We start from the raw sequence: 20023 nt of genomic DNA, 5'->3' as shown, positions 1-20023 counted from the left end.
AAACTGGATAACACAGGAACTACAGAATGAAAATTGCTTGTACCTCACTAGGAGCATGCTATGAAGTGGACAGTCCTGCTTAACAACCTCTCAAGCATGGCCAGCTTATGGAAGGAAAATGAGGGTAGCTTTGGATATCTGTGTTCTCACATATGCATAAGACTATCGAGTATCCAAGACCTTTTCATGACCACATCACATTGTAGACCAAAACAGCTGGAATTCCAAACCTGAGGACTGAATCATGCTCTGTTCAAGTGAAAATCATTCCCAGAAGCCAAACCTCAAAAAAAACCCAACCGCCAATGCCCCAAAACAAACCAAAAACAGCATCCATATCAAAAATGGTTTATTCACTCTTCAAATTGGGAATTTGGGGTCATTTAAGCTTCTAGAGGTTCTATAGAGCTCTGCCAGTTATTTTTAAATAGCGTCTCTACAGAAAGATATCAAATAGGGAAGCAAGTAATACTACAAACAATCTAGGCCAGAGTCAGTATTGGCAAGTCCTTACATGGATGAGGGTAGAAAGAAACATGCTAACCTGTCTCATTGCATGGAGATGTGACTAATCAACAAATCCCTACAAGCGATGAGAGGAGATGCGCAAGAAAGATGAGTTCAGGGAAGACCATAAGGAATGACTGCTAATTATCATAAAGTAAGCTGATCTTAACACAAGTGGGACTCAAGGGTGACCTTTATTTCAGATATACAGCTGCACCAGTGAGTCATCGGGTTGTACAAACAGCCTTCCCTGATATAATCAGTAAAGCAACATCTTACTGAGCTAGCCAGACCAGCATGGGGGAAAGGCAACAAGGAGGTGTATATGTAGCTTAGCCTAATAGAAGTACAAAAACTGAGTAACCAACAAAATGAACACTGAAAAGAGCAATGGGCTTGAGCTGGCTTCAATGCACGTATTCCTTCCTGGCAACTGGGGACACCCAGTGCCATGCTGGTGAGCATATGGAGACCAGTAATGGGAATCACATTTCTATTGTGATCCAACTGTGTATTACAATTGACACATTGTGCTTGTGTTGCAATTTCAGTACGCTGTTGTACCGCTCTGCTAAATTAAAATCCTGTGTAATGTAAGTATCTACAAATAAGTAAATTTTATATTAAACATTAAACCGTCCCTGCATGGCATAAAAGAACATGGCCAGAGAGTAGCATAGACCTATGCAGCACGTTCTTCCACAGATGAATAACAGCACTTTCAAACAACACTTTCACACTTACCAAATCTGTATTCTTCAACAGTGTGGCTGACAATTTTTGTTCTTAATACAAGTGGAAGCACACTACCATTTTGTATATATTTGCTCTCTTCTACTCATCAATAGAATGGGATAAAAGGTGACAGGATATACTTGTCAATATTGTAATATTTCTTGCCATCTGGATGGGCTTTATACACTAGGAAACTTAAGGTTTAAATACAAATTAGGAAAGTTTCTTTCCTTGTCAACAGCTTTTAGCTGCTAACGTATCCATCTACATACAGCCAAAGTTATTAGCTACATTCTGAAGACCAACCTACACAATTCAAGTTTAAAAAGGAAGGGACTTTGGCTAATGCCTTGAAATACCTTACCTTCGAATCATATGCCGATTGCTTTATTACTTCAGGTGCCATCCAAAACGGTGTTCCCACAAAGGTATTCCTCTTTATCTGTGTATCTGTTAGTTGTCCTGCTACTCCAAAATCTGCTAGTTTTACTTCTCCTTGTTCAGATAGCAATACATTAGCAGCTGGAATAAAGAAGAATAAAGAGTGGAAATTAAGATACTCAACACTGTGAGGGTGTTCATTTATACTGCATGAGCTCTTCTAATATTATTACAATAAAAATCAAAACCAATTTACCTTTAATATCTCTGTGGATTTTCTTTTCTGAATGCAAGTAATCAAGTCCTTTTAGTATCTCCCTCAGTATTGTGGCAATCTGTGTTTCATCGAGTGAGCCAGGTTCTAACTAGGAGACAAATATTTTTTTTATGTAAGTATGTGTGTATACATATATACATATAAAAGGAGAAACACAGAGAACAGAAATAACAGTGTGACTATAAAAAAGAAATTATTCCTTCTGGCACACCTCAAAACTTCCAATTTGCTAACTTCATGAGATACAATCCAGAATATTCTTTAAAAAAAATACAAAGTTCTAAACTAAGTGGCCTTATGAACAACAGGCAAAGAAATACTTCATTTTTCTAGAACACTTTTGTAAGTTTGTTAAAGGCTCCATAAAGACACAGTTTCAAGTTATTGCTTTGGGGTCAGGTCATTTGCCTTTGAAAAGCATCTACACCATAATTTGATTATTAACATTACGTTGAACTTAGATGTGCAACTCCACAGGAACTATATGGACCCAAATCTCAAAGTCCAAGAAAGAAACTAAGTCATATAAGGTACCACATCAATCACATCTCCTATTAATATACACTGCATGGGATTTTGTGAAGCACTCTAAAACACAATTCAAACTGCTAGGCCAACAGAGCATTGCATATTAAAAAAAGTTAACTTTTTTCATATAAAACTGAACTATAAATCTGCAAACTGTTAGAATTTAAAGTTCCAAGTAATTTTAATTCTTACGAGAAGAAACAGCAGTGGTAGAAGATCTCAGAGCTCTCTACATCTGACAGAAATTCTAAAAATGAATACGCCATTTAATCTAAAGGGACAAAGGAAAGGTCACTACCTAGAGAGGCTTCTTAACCAATAAGAGCATTACAAGAGAGACTCTGAAACTTTGTGGACAATAATTAATACAGGAAATACTCCAGTATTCTAGGTTATTCCACAATAGCAGTCACTGAAACACAATCAAAAAGTTACATCTCTGAAGCTTCACTCTATGAGAAAGCATTTCAGATAAAATTTAAAATATTATATGCCTCAAATCCTCAGCTAATAGGTAGAAATAGAAGTAAGATTTTGTGTAATGCAGACAACATATTTGTTTTACCTTTGTAGCTTTACTTACAATCTGCTTTGCTTTTCTTTGGCTTTGATAAGACACGATATTGCCACTCCCTGAAACTCATTGAGTCATTCTCAAGGCTTTGCTCTAGCTAGGCTGCAAGCCCCAGTGAGAGGCTTGGCAACACGATACAGCACATCTAACGGGCCAAAAGCTCTTTTGTCAGATGTTAGCTCACCTTAGCGAGGAGGAAGTTAGTGAAAACAGACTAAGACTGAGAATATTAGCGTTTGTACCTCAACCAAAAACCTAAATTATACTCAAAGTTGAACAACGTAATTGCATTAAATGTACTTTCTCTTGTGAGGCGTGATTTTAAAAAAAGCCAGTGCATATTCAAGTACAGAAAACACCAGGCTAATATGACACATATACACTTTGAACATGGAATTCAAGGTTCCCATTCAGTCTTGCCTCGAGTATGGATACATACTAAAGTGTGCCAGTTGTCCTACCTGATTCCAATTGAGAACCGTAATGTGCATGGTAGAACTAGGAAATCATGCAGCAGAATGTAAAGGGAAAATTAATGAAGCACACACAAGGTGATTAATATACACTTACATGATGATTTCAATTCTGTGGCACAATTTCTTCAATAACATTTTAAGATGTGACCAAAGACTTTGTACTATTTTTAGGCAACAAGCTCGGGGAATAAACATGTAGTCATCACAAGTGAAATGTGTGTGATTAAAAAAAAAAGACAAGAAAATATGATAACATCTGTTTTCTTTCTGCTTTTTTATACTATTTTGAAACACAAAGAAAGTAGTAATTAATTTATAAAAGCAAACCCAGTTTGTAATTGCTCTTCTGTCAGGAAAAAACTATCACGACAATAAACAAACTTTTTTCAGCATATCTTTATAATGAACATTATAAATTTCTACACAGCCACAGATCTCCTTCTAACAGGATGTGGAAGCTTAAGGTATAAATAGGTTCCAAAAGGTAATTGCAATTAAAATATGGCAGCACAACTGCAGGAAGCCCAGATTTACTACCCCATCCTGTCTTATGGATGTGAGCAACAGAATCCCTCTACACTGGCCTTTTTCCTTTTGCTCTTTCCTCAGGCATTTATTAGTTGCCCCAGCTGAGAACAGGAAACTATGCTACAGAGACATTCTGTCTCAAGTGGTATGACAATTTTCACATACTTAAAACATCCATTTTTATTTCTAGAATAGTATTTTTAAAATCCACAATAAATATAAGATGGTGTGCGATTTTGTTTGGTTCCTGTCACAGAAACCATAATCTGCATTGAACCTTCTGAATTATGATTAAAAACCAGGTACTCTGTCCCAGGTGCAGAATGTGGCACTTGCACTGGTTAAATTTCATATGGTTGGTGATTGCCCAGGTCTCACTGTAAGGCATCTCTACCCTCAAGGCAGTCCACAGCTCCTCCAATTTCTTTGAAATATATTTTTTAATACCAGCCTAAATTGTGTTTCTGTCTATTTAGACACCAGCAAGACTTCAAACAGGGAAAGTTTTGTTTGTCTGAAGATGGTGATGGTGGGGAAGATACCTTACAATGTATACACTAGGAGGAGTTGTGGTGGCAGATTTAACAGACAGAAAAAAACCCTATTTTCAGCCACTAGTGCTCTCTGGCTGACTGAAGATTAGCATTCCAAGATGTTTATATCCTGTTTCCAATATTATGTTGCTTAGTTCCCTTCCATCTATACAAATAATCAGTCTTGCCTCATGGAAAATAACTTTTTCCTGGCATTGACAAATACTTTTTCTCCTTTACTGGAACCAAACATTGTCATAGCCAAATGACATATTATAGTTTCCAGAATTATAAGATAGGAAAATAATCACATAACAAAAATCATACATAATCTACTTACTAGATCAAGGGCAGAGCCTCCACCCAGATACTCCATTATTATCCATAATTTTGTATCCTGCAAAACAAAAACAAACACACAAAAGTATTAAGTTTTAAAAAAAAAATAATCAGTTAAGTTAGTGGGACTTGTTCCATTCTTTTTGCTGAAGAAAGAATCTACAGTTTTGAAACACCACTCACGTTTAGCTGTTCCTCCAAAATATCTTTGGATTATATTTCAAGATACATTATTTTTAGTCCCATCTGATAAGAAATTAATTTAGTCTGTCACAAGCTATTTACACAATTGTGTGTGTTCAAGCAAGTTTAATTCTGTTCCTCTAAATTAACAAGAGGAAAGCTAGTTCACATTTACCAATGGGCAAGAGCACAGACATTAGAAGTTCATTACTTCCAAATAATTGGTGTCACACTCAAGCTCATTTCATGGTACCTCTTTTTTGTATTGATACTAATACTACTAGAATACAGGCAGCATCCAGGAAAAAAGAAACTTCTCTTTAATCCCAACCAAACAGTCAAGTAGCAGAAGGAAACCTCTTGCCTTTATACCGACTAGAACTGGACGAGTATTCTGAGCCTAAGTTCACCAGTTTATTAACTCCCAAAAGCCACCAACCTACTTAATCTTACCACACTACTTAGTACATTTTGCAAAAGTATCTTCTGAAACAAGAGAGAGACAGACAGGGGCCACTAAATGAAAGCCAAGGAGAATAAACTTACATTTTATAACTCTGATTACAGACATTCATAATACCAAATAATAATTACATTAAATAAAATATATTCCCTTTCATTAGAAAAAACGTCTTGATTTTGTTGATTATCTTTATGTGTACAGCTACTCAAAAATATTTTCTTTAATAAGCCTGACTCCTGTCTGGATTGAATTTAATTTAAAATTTATTCTTTGCATCTCTGTGTTGTTTCATTTTCTTGAACAATCACCTGTCTCTGACCTAAGGAAGAATACCAGTAAGTCTTCTGCACTAATGCTTGCGCATCTGATATACGATATGGAATTTTGGACAACTGTGTTCAAGAAAGATGAAGCAAGCTAGTAATAAAGATTATTTAAGATGACGATAGCAGTTTGCAAGCTTTAGATAGTAAAATAAAAGCTAACAACAACAAAAAAATAATCAAGCTACTATATTCTCAAGGGAAAGCTTGATACATATTATAGGAATATTCAACACATGGTGTACAATACACTATACTAAGAAAGAGACTGGACCAAATAATTTCTTTCCACTGTTTGCGGCATCTTATTCCCAAATACACCAAGCGAAGCAGTTAGTCCACCTTTTCCTTGCAGTACCAGCCCTGAAACATGTTTTAAAGCAAGGTCACAAATCTACCAGATATATATTCAAATGAAATTGCTATATCGAACATATGGTGGGTTTTGTTTTATTTTTTATGATTATCAAGTTACATTATGGTTTCTTAGTTTTAACTCTATGTACCAAATATTCACAAGACTACTGGCATAAAAACATAGGGGTCTCTAAGAGCAAAGAGCACATAAATAGCAACAATATTCATTTACTTGATCCTGAAAAAAAAAAACCAATGTAAAAATAACAGCTCACAGCCAGGGCAGGTAAGACTCAAAATACTCATCTATAAAGATGGATTAAAATTTTTAGAAAAGTGATAAATGTATTACAGAACATAACTTTTTCTAAATCTCCTTATGGATTAGAAAATTTTAGCCCTAGTACTCACTTATGCCTTTTAGTCATTATTAGAGCTGTAGCTCCATCTGCATCTGTCCCCTCTCTGGTCTCAGAATGCACCTTCTGTAGGTAAATGCACGCAGCCCTCCCTTCCTACCTCCAGTTACACAAATTGTACTATTTTTAGGCAAGATCCTTGATGAGAGTTCCTTCATCATCCACTATTTTTAATACACAGATCCAGCTAAATTTAGATACCTTTCTTCAGGAGTCAGCTAACATTATTTGACAAACAGTCTTGTTAAAAATATTTTAAAAGAGATGGAACACATTTTTTAGGGAGAAAAGTAATTTTAAAATATAACCTATCTTAGTATCTACATACATCATTTTGATAATGCTTACTTTCTGCAGACACCACAGATATTCTAAGAATCACTGCTCATCCTGACAGAGTCCCTTACAGTACAGAAATACTTATTTTGCTACTAAGAGTTTCTCAGATATTGCCTGTCCCTTCAAGGCTCCATGTCCCAACAGTTCCAGAACAAGTATGCTTCCAAGAGGTGTCTTATAGTAAGTCATTTCAACTTCAGAAATCTTCTTAAACTTGATCAGAATTTTATATACATATTTTGCTTCAGTCTGATAACACCTTTTAAAATTGTATGACATTCCCTGAATATTCAAATTTTCTGCGCCTGCAAAATTTACATTTAATTTTAATAGTAATTTAAACACAAACCTGACAACTGTATCACTACTTTTTATTTCAATGGAAATGCCTGGGTGGGAAGGAACAAGGTAGAGCAAGCGAACCCCTTGATCCTCTCAAAAATAGAAACAAACCAACCAACCACCCAAGAAGTTAGTAAGAGGTGCATGTTCTGTTTTCTATCATCCTGATTGCTGCGTGGATTTAAAAAGCTAACAACTTGAAATGAGACACAATTTCCCAAAAGAGAGATTCTCCATAAAACCAACTACTAAATTCTCCAGCTGAAAATTAGAAATTAAAGGTAGCAGAAAATAAACTAAACTAAAATAAACTAAAAAAAAATATTTAAGAATACTATTTTAATTACATAGTTGCACAATAATGTAACACAATTACACAACTACAATTTACAACATTAATAGTCTTTTTAAATCATTTATCTTTTTCAATTCTTATCCTGGTCTGCTCAGTCTTTGCTCCTGAAACTTGTATCATCAACTGCTTGAGGCTGAATGTCTGAATTTACAATATAAAAGCCATGGATCCAGTAAAATCAGTAATACTGTATTTTAAAACAAGTAAAGTATGGAGATGAAGTTAGGGAACACACACATCACTGTATCTGTATCCCAGTGTGAAGCTAACCAATAGCAATCTATTACAATTATGGTATCTCTACATGCATAGCCCTAGATTCAAAATTATTTTTAAATTCCCTGGCAAGGAATTCCCCTTGCTACAGAAATATTACTCAACTTCACAAATGTTCTGGACTTTTTTTTTTCCAAGTTTTCATCATTCATATGAAGTATCTGAACAGATGTAATTACTATTGTAGTGAATCTTACTATCACCTTTAACTAATCCTTGCTGGAATTTTTTTTAGCTTTCTTATTGAAAATCTGCATACATTGCTTAACAAAAAACGCAAATAAATGCTTTTGGTGAAAGAGTTTTATTGAATTGCTTGACACATAGTCTACCTTAGAGCCAGTAACCTACATATACTTACTTTATGCCTAGTAACAACAGCACAAGGCAAGTAGAGCACTACTGTCAATCGACTTAGGCATCACCAGAGGAACGTGCCTCCTTTCCTTTCTTTCGGAGTATCTCTGGCATGCTTCACATTCCCTAAAACCTACTGTCACTTTTCTTTTTAAAGCTGCCCAAATTCTTTTTTTTGTTTGTACTTCTCACATTCTTCTGTATATATTTACCACTTTTCCTCTCAAACAGAACACCACAAGCATTAAATTTTCTTCCATAGACTAGATTAGTATTACATATTATACATAATCACTTATATTTTCAAGAAGATACTATGCTTATATACTGAGACTAGAAACATTCAGTGCTCCATTTTAAGATCTGAAATAAGACCAGTTTTCTTCATCACATCACATCAGTCACAACACAGCATTGAATTTTCTTCCAAATACAGTGAAGCCGCGGTGAGTCATCAATCTAAATTTAGAAATATTATTTCTCTATAAACATAGATGAGCACATTAATGAGGGCACACGGGACATTTCCCTTTTCACAGTAGGAACAAGTGTTTTTCTTTTGATGCCATGAAACTGAAGAAAGGAAGACTTTGGAATCTAAAAGAAGCTCTGTTACAAGAAGACAGAGTTTCCATAAATCCTTTCCAAACTAGTTTGTTCTTCTTGAGGTCTGACTTCTGATTTTAATTCTGGAACGACACAAAAACCTTACAACAGCAGCTTTACCTCTAATGAAGTATTCTTCATTAAGTCACTGTTATACCATGAAAGTATTTGTAAAATAAGTACTTACAGTAGGTAAAGAACTTCTCCTAATATGTAAAAATCAAGGACTATAAACTGAAAAAAAAGTCATCCACCAAAAAACTCCTCTAGAGTCTCAGAAGTACATTTTAACTGAAATCAGAAGACTACAGAAGACGTATATGGAAATAAGTAATCAAGATTAGAAAGTTTGTTTATAAGTCCTTACAAAATTAATAAAACATCTGAATAAACAAAGCCAATCTTTAGAGATCTTTGGTTTTGTTGTGGTTTTTTTTTTGTTATTGTTTTGGATTTTTACAAGAACATACTCACACATTTATCAGCACCTTGATATTATACAGGGGAGATTGACCTAAAGCAATCAAGCCACAGTATGCATTGATGAAAATGTTTCTAAATTGCCTTTCTTGAGGGAAGGAGAAGTTGCAGAGGAAAATATAACACAGGGCTACGAAAGAGAAGGACTAGAAGGACTTGGAAGTAAGAGCACCAAGTGACCTGTATAGTAATTTAGAATTTAACTAAAAGTCTTAAACCAAGGAAGTCAACTAATGCAATTTGAAAACAGTAGTACAGCAGTGAACATGTGTTTGTTTCTAAGTGAAATAAAATCCCCCCCACCTATTGCGAGAAAGAGAATTTCCCACCTTAAATTTATGGTACACACTTAGAAACAGAATAGAGAGTATTTATAAATATGTACAAAAGGCTTGTTTAGTTCTGGAGATAAGCCATCTCCAAATTCCACTTAGAATCTATATTTATAAGCACTTTAACTTACATCAACAATCACAAGCTAGAAACTACATACTTGACTGAAATAATGCAACAATTTGCTAATGAAAATAAGAACTAGCTTAAGTTGATCTATATACGAAAATTTTTACCATCACTAGATTTGCAGAAGAACCTACAGTATTGAAAAACAGAATACCTTAGACAGAACCTCAACTAATGAGAAAAGAGCAAACTAGTTCCAAAATTTATATGCTGTGTGATATTTTATTCAATAAAAAATTCAGTTATCTGGTATATATGTCAAAGTAATAGGGGCCAGAAAAAGAGACTTATATTTCAGTACTGGTATCAATTTAGTATGAATATTCATACTGATTCTCCAGCATAAGAAACCAGACTAAAAGAACCTTGAGATACACAATGTATGCAACAGGATAACCTCTCTAAGTTGCATTCCTGCTACAGGTTGTTACTACCCCTCATGGAGATTTGTCTTCTGTTAGCTTCATACATAAAAACACCTAAGGAAGTTTGACAGCTGTAGCAAACAGAAGCTTCTTAAATACTTGCATACTGATTCTTAGATTCCTGACTTCAAAAAGATGATGCAGAGATCGTGAAACTTGCCTTCTATATTTACTTTAAGCAACCTTGCCCACTGATTCCCTGTTTTGGATGGAAAGAAGGATTTTTTTCATGACTTCTTCACACGTTTAGCTATGCATCTGAATCCCATGCTGTTCAACAAAGCCACCAGGTGGCAGAATCACATAATGCCAAAGACCTCACCACCCTCCCAACAAAGAAAGTCCGGCCCCAAAAGCAGCTGTGCAACCCACCGAACACAGAAGCACGAAACTACCTGTTTAAAATGAATCTGAAAACATTTATCACTCCGACACCCTTCATAAAAAGAGGAAGAAATGATGAACCAAAGAGAAATACACCTTAAGCAATATGATCACTCATACATCTGAATTCTTCAAATTCTTTCCCTCCCTCATAATCAAGTTCAGCTTCAGGCACCGTTTTATTCATTCCCCATCTCCTTTGAACACCAAGTCACAACAGTAGTCGCTTTCTTGTTATACAGGATGAAGAATAGGCACACCCTGGCATTTGAGATCTCATTATTTACTGTAAGTCACAGTGACATCTGTGAGCTTATACACAGAGCTAAGATACAGATCGATGAGAAAAACTTAAGTTTTACACAATGCCTTAAAAAATGCATTGAGATAGTGACAGGAAATGGCATTTATGTATTTGTGGTTCTTGCTCCTCTTAGGCAGGCTCAAGTCTTTCCACAGCAACACTAAACCTTGCCAACTGTCTCAAATCTGAAAACATGTATCAAGAAGTATCAAGAACTCCAACACATTTTAAATGCCCTTCCCCTGAAGCTTATACTTTCATAAAAAAAAATACACACAAGAAAATTACTATTTTAGGCTTTACAGAGAAGGCACCTAAGAGTTGATGTATTGCCATTAGATGCTTGAAACTTGCCGGGATTTGCAGACTTTCCAGTTGTTAGCTGACTGTTCAATTTCTAGACCCACAGATCAGTATTAGGACAGATACCAAGACTGAGTTCTTTAACAGTACAGGGTGGCTATTACTGTTATTCAGGAAACGCATAGTTTTGGCAAGGAATACATACAGCTAGTCAATTCTTATTTCTTGACTAGTTATAAATATTACCTATATATATTATTGGTTCAATTGAAATCTAATCAGAACTAGATACAGTGCTGCCATATGTTAACGGTGCAAAATGAATAGCGTATCACTATCTGCTTTCATTCCATTCTTTCCAGTATGCAATCCTTGGACAGAGAAGGTAGGAAATGCACCCTTGAACTTCAATCAGCTGATCCAGATGCCAGCTGGATTGCTCAATGTTATATAATAACTCTTTTGACAGACAAAAGGGATGTGATAAAGGATAGAATTACCAATTGCAAGAGAAATTTATTTACACGGCAGTTTCTCCAAAATTTGAACACCATGGGTACTCAATTCTGTTACTGTAAGTAGTAAATAATCAAGCCCTTTCCATTGAAAATGGACAAACCAATTCTACCACTCCATATCTAGAGTCCCATGACTGTTTAACAGCTATCAAGAAAGGCTATAATGTTTTTTACAAGCTTTTGTAACTATCTTCACAGAAGACAAAGTCAGAAAAAAAGAATAATCTTTCAATACCAATTCACGCCACCTTTCTAAGTTTGTTCTTAAAGGCAATCTCAGTAACCGCTACTATTTATCACCCATATCTGATGAAAAAAAAGTTCTTGAGCCTCATTGCAAGAAATAAAGAATGCCACCATCATTCCAACACTTCCTAGGAAGCATATTGAGTTCCATCATGCAGTTAATCCTTCACTTGAACTTTTATTTGACAATCTATTCACATGCTAACATTCTTCCATCTATTTCCACCTATGACTACAACAAAAGCTTGTATAAATTGGTGTATCATTTTATAAGGGAGGAAGCTAATTGTTTATGTCAATACAGATTTCATGAAATAAAAACAAACTGTAGTATTTCCTAAAGACACTTGTTTCAGAGCACCTGGAAGTCAGATGGCATGGAAAGACAACTGTTGGCTTTGAAGAACAAGAGAAATTATTTTATGAGAGAACGAGGCTAAAGACACACAGGTTGTGTTAGACACCAAAGATATCCTCTGGATAAATTGTCCTTTCCCTCTCCCTTCCCCCTTCCCGTCACAACTAACAGTGCATGTTGGAGAGCAGAGTCTTCAAATACTATCCAGTGTTCTTAGAAAGGTGAAAAATAACTGGAACACCAACAGCTGCAGTGAATTAGACGTCTTTAACCTTCGAAATTAATATCCTGCTTTGGGGTTTTGGAGTATAAGAGGAGCAAAAGTAGATATTATGAAATAGAGAGTAAGACAATCTATTCATCTCGAAAGTGTGAGCAAAAACCTAGCCATGCTGAAGTAGATCATCTGGTATACTATGAAAGGGAATAGTTAAAATTGATTTTGCTTCTTAAATGAATGATTGAATTTTACCATCACAATTTGAAAGGCTCCAAAGAGAAAGAATATTGCTCTGAGTATCAGTTCCCTCCAGGAAAAATTGATGAAGCAATAACTAGACTTTTCTTTGAAAGGAATTCTTGAAGTGTTTCATGAATTCCAGAGCCTTCAAGTAATATAACACTTCCCACCTATAGCTAGGTCTCTCATTTCATCAGAATATATGTCCATCAACAGATATTTTACTTTAGACTAGAAAGAACTCAAGCAGTTCTCAGCCCTGTTTCTACTCTTTCTTGCTGAATTCCTAGAGAAGTAGGCATAAGATCAAATTTATTTTAAAAACCCAACAAAAAACCCTCTACTTTCACCTACACTAAAAGGCCACTCAAATGAAGGAAATAAAAGATGCCTTTGTTTCCTTCTTATCTGCTCACAGGGGAGGGCAACCCACTAACAAAAATAAATAATATTTGTGATTTAGCTCGTCTTACATGAACAGAATGAATCTGGTAAGATTTACTCAAGCTGCAGTGTGCTACTGCTCATTTTGGCACATTCAGTAATACCTTGTAGAGATAAAAAAGAAGTGTATTCTAACAATTCTTTTTTTCCCCAGAATTCCCAGAAAAAGATTTGCAGTTTTCTGAAAGTTTCCTTCTTTGTTAGTTGTTTTTTTTTTTTTTCCTCTTTTAACACCAGAAGAAGGGGTATAGAAATAACACATCATAGAAATACTATATAGTAAGAAAAAAATCCAAACTCCTACAGCTGAACAACATATAAAGTGTAGAAGATTACAAAAGAACATTTTCCAATGAAACTAAGGAAGCTGACTACTTTAAAAGAAATCTCAGCATTTGGGGAAAAAAAAACAAACACAAAACCAAAGAGACAAACAAACCCCAAACCCATAAAAATCAACAACTACCACCAAACATTTGAATGAAGTCAAGCAAAACCCAAACTAATTTAACCTATCAGCATAACCAGGACCTGTAAACATAAGTCTGGAGGATCTGCAAGTTGTTAATAATATCCATAGGTAAATCTTAGAAGTTAGGTGGGATATTATTTTGTAGGATGATCTACTTCTTTACTACCTCTACATATTTAAGTTACAATCTACAGAATCTTTGTATTTATACAGTAGAGCCCAATAAGAAGCCTAGCTAGATGGCAGTTATTAAAAGTACTCTACATAGTCAGAAAGCTCTTATTTATGTTTAAAGAAGTCAAACTAAGTTAAATAATACACTCTCATTATAAATGGAAAAAACAAGGCAAAAATTGTTAAACAGGGTACCTGCAGTCATACAGGACTTAGTAACAGATCTAACTTAAATGATCTGAGTGCCTACTATACTCTTCAAATTCACACACTTAGGGGAAAGAAAAAAAAGAAAATCTATTCAGCAACCATGTAACTCATATACTCATATTTACTAATGGTCTACTACACTCCTAAATATTCCCATTAAAAAAAATAAAATTAAAAACAACCCAGACAACAAAACAAATAAGAACATTCTTCCTTATGTTTCCAGTCATGTTCTTAGTGTGTTTCATAAAATATTTACTGGAATAAGAACAAGAAAAGCAAGATCTATAGCTGAGTATTCATACAAATAACCTGAAGGTCGTGGGGAAGGGGTGGAAATCACCCCTGAGAAGTCTGCTTTTATAAAAAAATAAAAATAAATAAAAAAGCTAACATGGAAATTTTGTGTTTAAAGTTCTGATGTCAAGGTAAACTTCTGTTTATTTTAAATATCTCTTTCTAGTCAATAATTATTTCATAAGCATTCGGAAGACAAACAGCTGTGGTGCATCTAGGTGACATCTCTAACAAGAAAAAAAAATCCTAAGGATGGATGTATTTCCCTCCAGGAGAATGAAATGCAATAATTTGTTTCTACATAACTTTTCTGGCATAATGATTACTAGAAATTTAAATACACAAAGAATTAGATGGAAATCATCTGTATATTAAGGAATTATTCAGAGATCCATTAAAAAAAAAATCTTTTAAAACTGTGTGGGGCAAGCAAGGTTTAGGGTTTTTTTCCCCTGACTTTGTCCTTGAGGGTCATGAATTGACAAGTTTGAACCTCATCCAAAATACAAAAAAAAAAAAAAAAAAAAAAAATAAAGGAAGGACAGGAGCGTATGTCTGAGTTCAAATCCGGGAAGCATAAAATGTCTTTTTCCCTTACACTGAGGGCACATTCTTAAGCAAATGAACATGGATTACTGACAGCAATGGACATCTCCATGAATCTTAAGGGGTCTGCAACCAGCTGATGAGGCCTCACAGAGTTCTCAAAAAATATTCAAGAAAGAGCCATAAACAGAAACCTTTAGGAGATGGCAATGCTGTACTAAAGAATATTACCACGCTGGGGTGTGGGACTGATGAGAAGTATTTTGTCTGGGGAGCATTTCTGAGGCGCTTACCTCCTTTGAAGTCTCTTGGCGTCAGGATGAATGCTAGCTGTCCTCGGGCTGCCATCCCTTTGAGGGGAGGGAGATACAGACGAGCCCAAAGGTTCTCTTCTAAACACAAGTCCTTACTGCAAGCTGGCCAAAAGGTCCCTGCAATCAAAGAAATCATTGTGGTTTTGCATGTGGCGCATTTATGTCCTTTAATCAAGGTTTGTCAGCCATCTAACATGTTCAACCACAAAGTAAAAAAAAAAAAAAAATGCATTTGCTGGGTAGCCAATGCAGAACAGAGACTAAGGAAAGAGAAGAATGGTTCATTCCAGTTTGGACACTATGAATTCCATGAAAAACACAGGCAACATGATTTTTCAGACTAAGCAGAACCACCTCAGTATACAGTATTTTATGCAAGTATGTATGTATAAAAAGAAAAAAAGGCTTTTAGCCTTTGGAATCATTTTCCAACACTCAAACTCCTGCCATCTTCAGATCTCAAGAAAAAAATATCACATTTTCATTTCTAGACATACATAACTAGTCAATGTATTCTACTATCTAATGCACCAGTCACTCTTCAACAATTACCTCTTGCAATTACCACAGCAGTATACAATCAATCCTTAAATGTATTTTTTTTGCAATAAGCTAGTTGTAACAGAGCTTGCAGAGCCACTTGCTAGGGAAAAAAAACAACAATGAAAGTTCTGTCACAGTACAATAAAAGATTCCTTCTGCAGAGCACTTAGCAGACTTTTGTGTTTGCATGCCAACATGCTAAAGCCACGAGCTCCATGTTTCCCTCACTGTGAGTCATCTCTAACAGTGTCCATATTCACAGCCTCTTTGGCACACATCCTGGACACATGCCCTTCCACCATAGAAATGAATCTTTACAGCCCAGCTGTCACAAGCCTAGGCATGTCATATTAAGCACATGATTTCTCAGAGCTCCAAACTAATGGACAATCTTGGTTTATAACTCTTTTTCTACCAAAGTATATTATAGTAGAAGCAAATAGATGCATATTTCTTGTATTGGCTGCAAAACCAGTTCCTAGCCAGTAAATACAAGAAACTTATACAGTAACTGAAGAACTGTACACATTTTCACTTCCTAAAGGACTCGGTAACTACTTCTTTGGAACAGTAACTGTATCTTCTCTTCCTCTTCCCATCTGCCTACACCCATTTTCCCCTCTTCTCACTTCAAAAAACAGCAGTGAGAGAGTGAAAATCCTGTTCCTTATAACTATTATGCTTTTAACTGTTAAGTTTTTTATTACCTAGTGGGGCTGACAATAATAATTTCCATCACCCTACCCCCTATCCACCAAGCAAGTATCTACTTCATAGCCACACCTACCCAGTCGTTACCTTATGCGGGAGGGGGAGGGGGGGGAGCGGGAACTAACTGCAATCTGTGGCAAATCTTTTCCCATGAAGTCCATTTAAAAAGGCACATGAAGCTGAATGAGTGACTTACGTGGTTCTAAAACAATCTCAACATTTCGTCTATTCACCTCTTACAAATAGTCACCAAGAAGGCAAAAAACACAAAAATGTAACCCATGATCAAAGCTCCATATGGAACAGAATTTTACTGATACATCTAACGGTTATTAAGAAATTGTACAAAGCCCCAAAATGAGAAATTGGAAGTGAAAGGAAATCAGCATTATTTACAGAATTCATTCGTCCAGACAAATTGCATTACAACAAAACCATAACTAACAAAGCAACCTTGCATCCGATAAATACTGAGATTAGTAATCTTTTCTTCAACAAAATGTCACCTTACTTGCACCTACATATCTTAAACCTATTTCACTGGAGTAGTTCACATCAATAACACTCAGGGGGTTTATGAATTACTCCCCTCTCTCAACCAGAAACAAACTTCCAACAGAGAATATAAGGCATAAGAACCCCCTCACCTCCATTGTCCAAAACCCAACTGCTTTAATGCTTACATCTGTTCCTCTTCACCCATTACAACAAATTAAATTCAAAATGAAAGGTACAACTCAAATTTACTTCTTTGCACAAATATCAATCCACCCATCAGTTTAATCCTTTTTCCACCACTTGCGTATACAGCTTCCAAGATCTTTTGCATCTGTGCTCTGCAGCCTGTAAATCTTTACTCTTTCCCCTTCACCTTTTGCATTCACATTGCTATTAAATTTCACTCCTTCCTTTACAGGATACTCATAGGCCAATCCTTCTTCACAACTCTTACTACTAATGAAGTTGCATGTTTCAGCCCTAGAATCGTTCAGAATCTTCAACTCAGACTTCTGCCAAGCTCATTGCCCCAAGCCCTGTAAAATTCTTCTGCAAACCCCTTATTATTTTCCACTTTTTCTGTTTACAACTCTTCCCCAACCTCTAATTGCTGCTAAAAATACCTTCTATTCACATCCATCACTTCCATTCTGCTTTCCTCCCCTATGTTTTTTTTTCCTTCTTACAAATTGCTGTTTCAAGGAACTGCTGAATAAAGCAGACAGCCTCAGTACCGCCAAACGATGATTTTTATCCCAACTTTTATGCAACAGCTTACAAATCTGGTAGTATAATGAAAATACTAGATGGAAAGAACCTGAAGAATTTGGTTGAAAACACTGGCTCACAAATACAAGATGTTTTAGAACTAAAACAGTCCAGAAACCTATTCACTGTGGAACTTACCTTTTGAAGTTCAGTATTTTTTACTCTAACCAACTTTTACCAAATAACAATTTCTGAATGTTCTACATTCAACCATTTTAATATGCTTATTAATATGGTCTGTAACATGCCATAAGACAGTGTTCCCTTATATATGTACAGAATGTGACTTTTCTGCTTTTATACAACTATCTTCATACAGACAATACAAATACCTAGGAGAATTCATTTGACCCAAAAAACTGTATAAATGCCAAAGTATATTGAAGTAAAAGAAAGTTAACTGAGCAATACAAACTACCTATTGTTCACATAAAGATATGACACAAATATAGTAACTATGTAAAAGCACAAGATTAGGACAGAGGTATGTAAAGAAAGAATTTTTCAATCAAAATGGCAAATGTTTTAAAGGTTCATATGAACACTGTCTCAATAGACTGGCAGCCACCTGACAGTGCCATCAGTCACATTCTAGCTGAAAAGCCTTGTGTCAGGAAGCCTATATGGGCAACAACATGGGGAAACAGCCCATGGAAGTACACCACCTAAACCTGGGCACAAATACATACACACACATGCATTTTTCAGCATTACTATTGGCTGATCGAAGAAGTTTCATAAACAGTGATTTGGCAGTGTACTCCCATAAAACTTTAGACCAATCTGAACTATCAGTGTACAATCCTCCTCTCCATCCTTAAAAAAAAAAAAAAAAAAAAAAAAAAGGCAATTAGTCCCCTGCCTACTCAGTGAGCTGAACCACTTCACTGAAAGTTTATATAGCCCCTGCTGCTAGGGTGAGGAAACTGCCAGTCGCAAGGCAGAGTTGGACTTCCCCTTTCATCAGCAGTGGAAAAATGTTTGCACCTACTACTCCCTTTTCAGATATCTCACAGGCCCGCAGCAACAAGTGTAGCAGTTGACAGAAGGACATTTGACATAAACAATACTAAATACTGTTAGAAAGCAATGCTATGTCATTCTGATCTGCATGGCCAAACTAAATACAAGGCTTCACGTTACAGCTAATCTAGAAGCAAGCCATTACCAAAACCAGTGGTCCTTCTCTCTCCCTCCACTTCCCAATTTCAGGGCCACCCAACTCCACCTTTTTGGGGTTTTTTTTGCAACAGACCTAGCAATTTTGAAGCCACAGGTCTGAACTGTCTAATTGGCTAATTTGTAAGGATTTGGAGGTTGCTCTTTTCAGGGGTCAGGTTATTTGCGGCAGGAGAAGTCATTGGGTAAACTTGTTTCCAAGGTGAACCAAGTCATTCTACAGTCAACAGATCCAATGCAAGTAAAATGGTAGGAACTTAAAAGCAGGGCGGTTAACAAGATACTATGGCTGCCTATTTCAATAGCAGCTACCTGTTAGATCTACCTAAAGGGCAAGTACCAAGACGTGAAATTAGGCACAGAGTATTGCATACCATACAGAAACCAGCAATCGGAGCAATACAGAGGCAGCTTTTAAGGCCATCACAATAAGCACAACACAAACTTATTACTTCCAAGAAATTATATTTTATACTGAGCGTTCTAAATTTTGATTTAAAACAAGATCATAATAACATGACACAGTTAAGTACCTAAACGTTGGGTAATATGAAACAGAATCACAGAATGAATCACAGAATGGTCAGGGTTGGAAGGGACCTCTGGAGATCATCTAGTCCAACACCCCCACCAGAGCAGGGTCACCTACAGCAAGTTGCACAGGACGACGTCCAGGCGGGTTTTGAACGTCTCCAAGAGTCAGACTTCACAACTTCTCTGGGCAGCCTGTTCCAGTGCTCTGCCACCCTCAAAGGAAAGAAGTTCCTCCTCATGTTAAGATGGAACTTCCTATGTTCAAGTTTGTGCCCGTTACCTCTTGTCCTATCACTGGGCACCACTGAAAAAAGACTGTTCCCATCTCCCTGGCACCCTCCCTTTAACTATTTACAAGCATTAATAAGATCCCCCCACAATCTCCTTTTCTCTAGACTAAAAAGACCCAAGTCCCTCAGACTTTCCTCATAGGAGAGATGTTCTAATCCCCTAATCATCTTTGTAGCCCTTTGCTGGACCCTCTCCAGCAGATCC

At 36.1% G+C, this 20023-nt stretch overlaps 1 protein-coding gene across 1 annotated transcript in view; it reads right to left on the bottom strand.

Annotated features, from left to right (window-relative positions):
* Positions 1-20023, bottom strand: part of STK24 (serine/threonine kinase 24) — a gene marked incomplete at its 5' end in the record, with an annotated part of 65554 nt that overhangs the window by 18245 nt on the left and 27286 nt on the right. The window contains 3 exons of the mRNA XM_082488659.1: positions 1607-1764; positions 1880-1988; positions 4880-4936. Of these exons, the coding sequence (XP_082344785.1) occupies positions 1607-1764; positions 1880-1988; positions 4880-4936 (324 nt within the window). The remainder of the gene's footprint in view (positions 1-1606; positions 1765-1879; positions 1989-4879; positions 4937-20023) is intronic.

Source organism: Vanellus vanellus (genome assembly GCF_965231255.1).
Source record: "Vanellus vanellus genome assembly, chromosome: 1".
NCBI lineage: Eukaryota > Metazoa > Chordata > Aves > Charadriiformes > Charadriidae > Vanellus > Vanellus vanellus.
The sequence above is the reverse complement of the archived record's forward strand: the minus strand, read 5'-3'. Positions and strand labels throughout refer to the sequence as shown.